Below are 9,893 nucleotides of genomic sequence, written 5' to 3'. Positions count from 1 at the left end.
CTTTAGTGTCCAACCTAGCACAAGTCCTCATATGCTCTTTGTTTGGCCTTTGCCACCTCTACCTTCACCTTAGGCTGCATCTCCCTGTACTCCTGTCTACTCTCTTCAGTCCTCTCAGTGTCCCACTTCTTCTTAGCTAACCTCTTTCTCTGTATCAATCCTACACTTCCTCATTCAACCACCAAGTCTCATGTCCACTTTCCTCTTTCCAGATGACACGCAGAGTACCTGTAGTGGTCCAGTCATCTGGAAGCACCTCCTGACCACCCAGAGCCTGTCATTGTTACTTTTTTCAAATTCCACCACTTCCTTTGCTTTGCCTTTGTCCTTTTCATCTACCTCACACCAGAGTCATTTTACACACCACCACGCTGTGTTGTCTGGCTACAATCTCCCCTACCAATACTTTACAGTAACTGATCTCTTTCAGATTACAACATCTACACAATATGTAGTCCACCTGAGCGCTTCTACCTCCGCTCTTATGTCACCCTATGTTCCCACCTCTTCTGGAAGAAAGTGTTAACTAGACTATTTCTATCCTCTTCCATCCGCTAAGTCTACCACCAACTGTCCTTCTGCATTCCTGTCCTGAAGACCAAATCTGCCCATCACATTCTCATCACCTCTGTTCCCTTCACCTACATGTCCATTGAAATCTGCACCAATAACCACTCTCTCACCTCTGGGGATGCTCTGCATCACTTCATCTAACTGACATCCTACCTGTGGGGCAAAACCACTAACAACATTGAACATCACTTCAATTTCCAGCTTCAGACTTTTCAACCTGTCTGATACTCTTTTCACCTCTATAACCTTCCTCACAAACTACTCTTTCAGAGTAACTCCTGAAACTCCTGGTAGAACAACTTGAACCCTGATCATAAGCTTCTAGCCTTGCTACCTTTCCACCTGGTCTCCTGGACACACAGTATATCCACCTTCCTTCTCTGCATCATGTCAACCAACTCTCTAGCCTTCCCTGTCATAGTCCCCACATTCAAAGTCCCTACTGTCAGTCCTACATTCTTAGCTTTCCTCTTCTCTCTCTGCCTATGAACACGCCTTTCTCCTCTCCTTCTTCCACCAACAGTAGTCCAATTTCCATTGATACCCTGTAGGTAAACAGAACCAGTGGCGGTCGTTGTTAACCCGGGGCCCGACCGATCCGGTATGGGAGTCATTTTCTGTGTGAAAGTCATGATCCGCATTTTTAATTTGCCATGTGTTTTAGGTCAGATGCCCTTCCTGACACAACCCTCTGCATTTATCCAGACTTGGGACTGGCACAAGAAGACAGTGGCTTGTGTCTCCTTGTAGTTGCATTGCTGTTAATAATGATGTGTATATCAGTAATACTGCTTCCCCCACTATTAGTCTAGCACTAGTAGTGATGTGAGACATTTTACTATTGTAATAAATAATCCACAGATCAATAAGTAAAATGAAGCAAATGATAGAGGTCTATTTCCAATCCGTGTGTCCGCAGTGTGAATCCTGTCGACAGGAAGTTTATTTCTAGGAGGACTGAAGGCTTGTCGGTGTCAGTGGTGGGGGAAAAAGTGGGGAATGTGCAAGTGAAATAGAACAGAGAGATTTTTTGCTGAACGAAGGTGACCGTCTGTACTGAAGACAACCTCGTAGTGGCAATGGCATTACCTGGTTTGTGGACTGCATATATCCCACTAGGATCACTGTATGAGTGACTGCTTCGGTAAAGCCACATCAAAATCATGAGAGATTGACTCACTGACATGCTCTCGGTACTGTGTGTAGTCTGTAAATATTGTAAATACAATAGGTGTAAATACGTGACCATAAAACTGAACTGAGGAAGGTTGTGGGGGAAAAAAACTTGGATTTCTGCTGTGAACTGAACAGTGCTTAAAAAAGAAAAGCTAAATTGTTGGTTTTTCCTTAAGAATTTAATATGTTTTTATTTGATTTTTTTTTATTGATGTGCGTGTTAACCATTTTCAAAATTTATGATTTCTACAGAAGTGACTTTTTTAATACCTTAACCCCGTCAGAAAACTACATTTCCCAGAGTCACCAGGAGAATGATGCTGCCTTTAATGACGATATGGCCCTTTTTCACATTTAAAGCCCGAGGTCTGCGGTCTACAGCCAGAAAATCTCTCTGTCACGGTTAGCTCCCCCTGGCAAAAACTAATAAGATTTTATATATTTTTTAAGCTGAATCTGGAAACAACGCCAAACAGCATTAGACGTAAGACACGTTTACCTCTGGACCAATTTCTGCAGCAGCGATCACGCATCTGTCCGACGTTTACATGTGACCATAACAGCAGCGTGACCTTTTACCAGCCACATTAGCGACGGTCATGCATTTCGAATAACGGTACTGTGTGTGTGACCGACGGCCTGCCGCTCGTTGAGCCGCTGGCACCGTATTACCGGATCCGTTAACCGGGAAGAGGAGCAGCTGGCGGTGTGAGCTGCAGGTCAGAGCGGGAGCGTTAACCGCTCACGGCAAGGCGGAGATGGAGGAGTTTCTGTCGAGCTGCCAGCGAGCCGTGCAGGTAACGAACATGGTGACTAGTGTCGTCCGTTAACGGTAATACAGTCCAGCCGGTTTCCGCACATTAGTTCAGCTGGAAAAGGAATTAATTCCGTTCGTGAAAGTAGACAAAAACAACTAGATGACTTCCTTTCAACGAGACCTTTAACCTGGAACATCCGGTCTTATCAAAATAAACTCTATAAAGATTTCTAATAAATCAATGAGTGTCATGCAGCATGTGCGCGATTCCTTAAGTTTTTAATGATGTTCACCTGATATATGAAAAACTATATCTGCTGCAAAAATACTGCACTCTGATGTATTTTCTCTGTGTATGGAAATGAAAAACCCCAAAGTGTGTGCTGATTTTGTTCCCCAGGCGAACACAGACCAGGGTCCAGGCTTCCATGTTGTTCTGGGAAATGAAGCCTGTGATGTGGACTCTATGGTATCTGCTCTAGCTTACGCTTACTTTCTGAGCAAGGTGAGACCCCGTCCAAACCCACTGGGAAATTTCCTGCTGGTAGCATTTTCTCTGTGTAACAGAACCGATGTTTATATGCTCTCATTGGAGTACCTAATGGTGAGTCTCTCTCTCTCTCTCTCCCTCTTTATCTCTCTCACTCTCCACTTCTATCAGACTGCTCACAGCGAGATGCTCGTTGTTCCTCTGCTAAACATCGCTCAGTCAGACCTGGTGCTGCGCTCAGACAATATCTTCCTGCTGCGACAGACCAATCTGTCTCCAGACCTTCTGCTGTTCAGGGACCAGCTAGACCTGCAAGCGCTGCATAGAAACGGCAACCTGTGCCTGACGCTGGTTGACCACAACGTTTTGCCAAGGTATAAACACCCAACAGGAATCTAAAAAAACACCTGACAGGTAGCTCAAGACATGAGAGGCAGTGTTTCTCCCACGATTTTCTTTTGTTGTTTTTATGTCCATGACTACATGCCACTGGACAAATTGCTGGAAAATTATTTGAAGTCAGAACTTGGTTCCTAGTTCCTTGAGTGGTGATTTAGACAAATCACTAAACAACAAAGTCACGCTTTATATGGAATAAGACGCATTTCAATCTATACAACAAGTAAAATATAATTATAATTAAGGCTACTGATTACCCTTAACGGTGTTAGGACAGGGAAGTGGCAAATAACAAAAAAAACAACTCACAAAACGAAAAAAGCCACGAAAAACAGTTAGTCCAGTTAGTCCACAAGATGCAATCCCAAACCACTGTGAGCAATCACAAACAGAAACATCAAATATTTATACCAAATCTACTCTCCTTTCGGCTTATCCCATGAGTTCAGGGTCGCCACAGCGGATCATTGTCTGCATGTTGATTTGGCACAGTTTTTACGCCGGATGCCCTTCCTGACGCAACCCTCCCCAATTTCTACCAGGCTTGGACCGGCACTGCATCGCTGGGGAGGGGGAATGGGCTGTTAGGGGTTCAGTGTCTTGCCCAGGGCAACTTCGACATTTAGAGCCTTAGCTGTTTTCTAGTGGCTTAGTATAATTCTGGAAGCTCCAATAGTACCCAAATAATAACAGAGTGAGTAGTTTTTTTATACATCTGGCATAAATTGTCCATTTTGTTTAGATGGCACTGTTTGGAAAGTGTCACGGTCTCTGACTTATTCCAGATAAGGGTATAAGCAGATAATCTTGAGTATGTTACAGTAGTGCTCACCAGATGAGGCAGGGATGCTATTAACTACTGCCAAAAGGGATCGAACCACTCACCCTGTGGTCCGTAAGCAACTGCCTTTACCAACTGAGCTATAGCCGCCCCACCAAATATTTACACCAAATAATGAAGACATTATTTTTAATCTCATTACTTAAAAATGATTATATTTGCAGCATAAAACAAAACGTACCTGCTACATCGATCGATATCCCCCATACAAAGTGTACTATATAAAATCCTGTTTGGCCACACAAACACTGAAGTCTCTCTCGACACAGCAGGCTAGCCTTAGCTCTAGCCAACTAAAAGAGAATAACTATAATGTGGCAGTAGTGTGTTCCTGAACGGTTAGATCTTAGTGCTGCATTTGACACCATTGACCACAACATTTTATTACAAAGACTGGAACATGAATTTGGGATTAAAGGAACCACACTGCATTGGTTTAAATCTTATTTGTCAGACAGATTCCACTTTGTTCATGTTAGCAATGAATCTTCTATATGCTAGTTAGTCTATAAGTTGGTTATGGGGTTCCGCAGGGCTATGTGTTAGGACCAATACTTTTCATTCTGTATATGTCCCTTTTAGGCAACATTGTTAGGAAACACTCCATAAACCTCCTCTGCTATGCAGATGACACCCAGCTATATTTATCTGTAAAACCAAAAGATACTAACCAATTAGTCAAGCTTCAAGCATGCATAAAAGGGATGTGTACATAATACCAACGTCCTGTAGTAGGGATGTAACACAAAAAGCAAGTGCTCCTAGAAGCTTTAAAGCAGACTCTGAACAGCAGCCCAGTTTCATTGCAATAATGTTATTCCAGCCACCAAAGGAGTGCCGTTTAGAAAGTTGTGATGTTTATGGTACATTTCAACATGAATAATAATTAACCATGTAACATTTCAGTAGTGGCACTGTTTTTTTTAGCAGTGGTAGTGCACAGATACCTATACCTGATTTGTTTAGCACTGTTAGTGCACAGATACCTATAAACCTAACTAACAGGTGGACACACACAAGGTGTTTGAGTCTATCACGTAAAGTACAGCAGACACAGTCTGTCCATTCAGGTTGGACTGAGGACACCTGTCTCACCAGCCTGTGTCTCTTTCTCACAGTTCAGATAGCAACCTGGAGGGGGTGGTGGTGGAGGTCCTCGACCATCACCTGTTAGAGAGAGAGCCCTCATCCTCCTGTCCTGTTACTGTGGAGATGGTAGGATCCTGCGCTACCTTGGTAACGGAACGTATCATCCAGAAAGCTCCACAGATCCTGGATCAACAGCTCGCTCAGCTGCTCTATGGTAGACATCTGAACACATATTCACCTTGCCTGGACCACATACTGTATGAGAATAACATTAATGCTGGAATAACATTAATGCAATGAAACTGGGCTGCTGTTCAGAGTCTGCTGTAAAGCTTCTAGGAGCACTTGCTTATGCGCTGAGTCATACTAATTACTTATAATGATTAATGGTTACTGTTACTGATATTAAGTACTGATTGATTGTAGCAACGGTGGTGCTGGACTGTGTGAACATGGCTCCTGCAGCAGGAAAAGTTACCCCTAAAGACAGTCAGTATGCTGCAGCTCTCGAGAAGCGGTTCTCTACTCTGCCACCACGGGGTGCTCTTTTTCAGGCTCTGCAGAATGCTAAATTTGACGTCTCAGGTGAGTCACAGTTTTTGCAGACACAGTATTTGCATTTTTTGCCATATTTTGTCCTTGGTTCTGACCATTAAACAAATGCTGAATTTGTAGTATTTACTGTTGTATTTTGTCCTCAGGTTTGAACACTGAACAGATGTTGTTGAAGGACATGAAAGTTGTTTCAGGAATTTTGAATCTTGCCATCTCAGTTCTCTATGTCACACTGGAGGTCAGTTACCATTACATATTATTATATAGTACTACCTTCTACTGCAGACCCAAACAGATGCACATTACTAAAACTCCTGATTCTACAAATGGAGGAAACATTGTCATAGCATCTTGCTTTAAAGTTTTTATTGGTTTTTGGAGAAAGGGTTGGTCCATGGTAGTATGACAAAAGAAAACAAACAATCTTTTCAGATTCATTTTGTCATAACATAAAGTGGCATGGTCCACTCCAGCAGGATTTAAAAAAGTAAAACAAATGTAATAATTACTGAAAGACACACCATTTGAGGTAGAGCAGGATGTGAGAAGTTGTGTACTATTTATAGGAAGCATTTTCTACCATTGCATCTACCCATGCTATTAAATCTGGAGCCTTAGCTGTTTTCTAGTGGCTTAGTATAATTCTGGAAGCTCCAATAGTACCCAAATAATAACAGAGTGAGTAGTTTTTTTATACATCTGGCATAAATTGTCCATTTTGTTTAGATGGCACTGTTTGGAAAGTGTCACGGTCTCTGACTTATTCCAGATAAGGGTATAAGCAGATAATCTTGAGTATGTTACAGTAGTGCTCACCAGATGAGGCAGGGATGCTATTAACTACTGCCAAAAGTCTTCTGATCTTTAATACCGCCCATAACCCATTTGATACATTAATCCTAATATGCATAACTAACCGTTCAATTAATTGTTTTTATAATAATTTTATAATAATTATTAATGTTAATATGTACATATTTGAGTAGAAATCCTATAAGCTTTCCTTATTTCAACTTGGGTTATAGGCCATTTAAGCTTACCTGCCCTGTTTTCTGAATAAATGTAATTTCACAAACTTTGTTTATTTTTCAGGAGTTCCTCCAAAGGGCACGGCTGGAGGCAGAGCTTTCAAGATTCTGTCAGAAGTTTGGATTTGACTTGCTAGTGCTGATGACAATCTCTTTTAATGAGAGCAAACAGCCAATCAGAGAGCTTGCTGTGTTCAGTCTCAGCATCAACTGCAGGGAGCAGGTACACACTGATACTACACTCAGTACATACTGATACTATACTCAGTAAGTCAATCAAAAGTCCCAAGTCGGCCATTCGGACAGCAGCCTGTTACAGCAGCTCTGTGGTGTAGTGTAGCTAGTGCTGTTTTATGTTATTTCATTTTCAATTTTTGATAGTTTTATGCTGAATGAAGTTGTTACTGGTAGGACTTCTCCAGGCGAAACATTGGAGCCGGAAGAGTTTTGTTTACTCTCAATAGGAGCTCCAAGACCTTGCTCTGGTCTTGAAGATGACAGGGGAAGCGAGCTGGAGCAAAGAGAACTAGGACACAAAGGGGAGTATGGAGAGAGAGACTTATAAAGCAGGTCTACCGTCTGTTACTATTGAAAACATTTGCTCTATAAACAAGATGGAAGAACTTGAGACCCTCGTCAGGAGCCAGAAAGCATACCGGTAGAGCAGCCTCTTGGACTGCAGGGTGAAAGACTACATTCCGGTGAAAAGTACCATTATAAGCGACTTTCTGATGATACAAGCGGACAGGCATGCGAAGGAAAGCGGTAAACGAAAAGGTGTTGGGGCTTGCTCGGCTTGTTAATAATAGATGGTGTAACCCTGGAATATTGAACTCTTAGCAGTTAGTTTGAGGCTGTATTACTTGTCGGGGCAGTTTTCTGTGGTCAACGCCACTGTTGTTTACATTCTGCACTTGGCACATGGTGAAACTGCCTGTGACATAGTTCACGCAGACCCAGGATCTTCTGTATGCTTATGTCAAAGATGCATACAAATCCATGGCACTGCTTCGCCTTGGTGGATCTGACCACAATCTTGTTCAAATGTTTTCCAGCTACACTCATGTTGTTAAAAGAATCCCGGCCACCACCAGGACTGTAAAATGCTGGAACCTGAAAGCAGAAGACTCTCTGGAGGACCACCTGGAGCTCACAGACTTGGGTGTTTTCTGGGACACATGGGGATGGCATTGACAGACTCACAGGCAGCATCTCTGATTACATCAGTTTCTGTGTTGATGTCAGCATACCAAGTAAAAGGATTGTGTGCTTACCCAACAACAAACCATGAGTTACTATCAGTCTGAAAGGTCTGTTAAACCAAAAGAAAATGGCCTACAGGGAGGGTAACAGTTTCAGAGCAAAGGGACTGCATAAAGAACTGAGGGTGAAGATTGAGGAGTAGAAATAAGCAGATCTGGTCAGGCATGAGAAAGATTGTGGGTCTGGAAATGGAAAAGGTGGGCCAATGCCCGATGGAGACCAGCACTGATGATGGCATGAACACCTTTTTCAACAGATTTGACAGCTGCTCGTCTTCCGGTCAGCTGCGCACACAGTTGCTGATTGCGTACTGATTGCTGCACACAGTACATAATACTGCGCCCAGTAGGCATTGATGCTGTACTCTGTACACTGTGCACACTGGTACTGCAGGTAGTTTTCTGACACTTGTAGAGCTAACTACCACCTGTTCTTCCTTAGCTGAGCCATTACCTGGAACAAGCTCCTAACCCTGTGCTCAACCTTTGTCCAATCAGCAGTCCCCATCCTCACATCACAGCCTATGAGCAAGGTGAGTGAACAGACTTGTCTGTGGTGCCCTTGACCACAGGTGAATTAGAAGAAGCTGTAGTAAATGCAGTATATGTAGTATTTATTGCATTATTTTCCCCTTAGGTCAGGCGTGTGAGCTATGCTGCAGGAGAAGCTCAAGCAGATAAATCTTTGTGCTTTATTCTGTCTCATAGGAAACTCTCTGGCATCACGTAAGAAGGTCCTTCCCATTGTTAAGGACTTCTTAAGGGAGCAAGATGCAAATGGTCTCATTAGAGACAGTGAGGAAGACGAAGAGTCTCGCGTCCCTCCAACCCCTATGAACAGTCTGGTGGATGGTTGTCCTCTGGATGACGGTCTGCCCCACATCAGTGCTAAGGACCTGGAGGAGAAGTTCAGCAAGATGGAGGCAGACTGTGGTAGGAAGTGAGCTGTCAATCATCCTGATGGCTTCAGAGAGAAGGACAAGGATGAAGGTATCAGAGACACAGCAAGGACAGTTGAGCTCAGACTTCCCATTTCTTGCAGCCAAGGAGAAAACAACGTGCTGTCTAATTTAATTAAGGTTATTTTATCTCACATTAGCTCACAGTTAATGGTTGTTTCCAGCATGTTGGGAATAAAAGACGGTTTTAACGTTTAAAAGGATCAATCCACTCATTTTTATTCAGACTGTCTTCAAACATCAAAACTCTCTGAATGTCACTCTGTAACATCTGATGTCCAAGAGCAATTAAAACAACAACGGACAAAGTGGAGTGTTTTTTCTTTTGTTTGTTTGTTTTTTTTATACGAAAAGAACCTGTTCACTGTTTGTTTCTCTGTCTGTCTGTCTCTCTGGGGGTGTAGAAAGTGAGTGGACGGACCCTTTTTGAAATGCTATTTTATTGAAGCTGACATTGACCCAATGTCAGCTGGGTTTTGTGTTGAATCCAGAGTTAGTGTGAAGATAATCAAAGTCTGTGGTGGAAAATGGTGTCTTTTGTACTTTAGAGGTCAAGATCACAGAAGCTTAAACCATAGACAGAACTGAACATGTAGCTCTGCACAATGTGGTCACAGTCTTGAGTCCTCCTTGCAGCTCAGCAGGAAACGCACACACTGGACAGTGTTGATGTCCAGTCACCTATCATCTCGTCCTTTTGTAGAGATTCTGACAAACTAAACTAACAGTGTCAGGACCCGAGTCTGTATTTTTACACCAAACTC

At 42.8% G+C, this 9,893-nt stretch overlaps 1 protein-coding gene across 1 annotated transcript; it reads left to right on the top strand.

Annotated features, from left to right (window-relative positions):
- Positions 1-2,147: 2,147 nt before the first annotated feature.
- Positions 2,148-9,437, top strand: prune (prune exopolyphosphatase). The gene is made up of 9 exons (XM_067510468.1): positions 2,148-2,546; positions 2,907-3,011; positions 3,168-3,370; positions 5,355-5,539; positions 5,752-5,910; positions 6,027-6,118; positions 6,973-7,131; positions 8,613-8,703; positions 8,879-9,437. Exons 1-9 carry the CDS (start codon positions 2,508-2,510, stop codon positions 9,112-9,114), a joined length of 1,269 nt encoding a protein of 422 aa, XP_067366569.1. The 5' UTR covers positions 2,148-2,507; the 3' UTR covers positions 9,115-9,437.
- Positions 9,438-9,893: the final 456 nt, after the last annotated feature.

This window comes from Channa argus, chromosome 7, assembly GCF_033026475.1.
Source record: "Channa argus isolate prfri chromosome 7, Channa argus male v1.0, whole genome shotgun sequence".
Taxonomy (NCBI): domain Eukaryota; kingdom Metazoa; phylum Chordata; class Actinopteri; order Anabantiformes; family Channidae; genus Channa; species Channa argus.
Note: the sequence above shows the minus strand (reverse complement) of the source record. Positions and strands in the feature narration are given on the sequence as shown.

Coding starts and splice junctions, on each gene's coding strand:
- prune (XM_067510468.1), top strand. CDS start 2,508: ATGGAGGAGTTTCTGTCGAGCTGCCAGCGAGCCGTGCAG. Junction 2,547..2,906: donor GCTGCCAGCGAGCCGTGCAG/GTAACGAACATG, acceptor TTTGTTCCCCAG/GCGAACACAGACCAGGGTCC. Junction 7,132..8,612: donor GCATCAACTGCAGGGAGCAG/GTACACACTGAT, acceptor GTTCTTCCTTAG/CTGAGCCATTACCTGGAACA.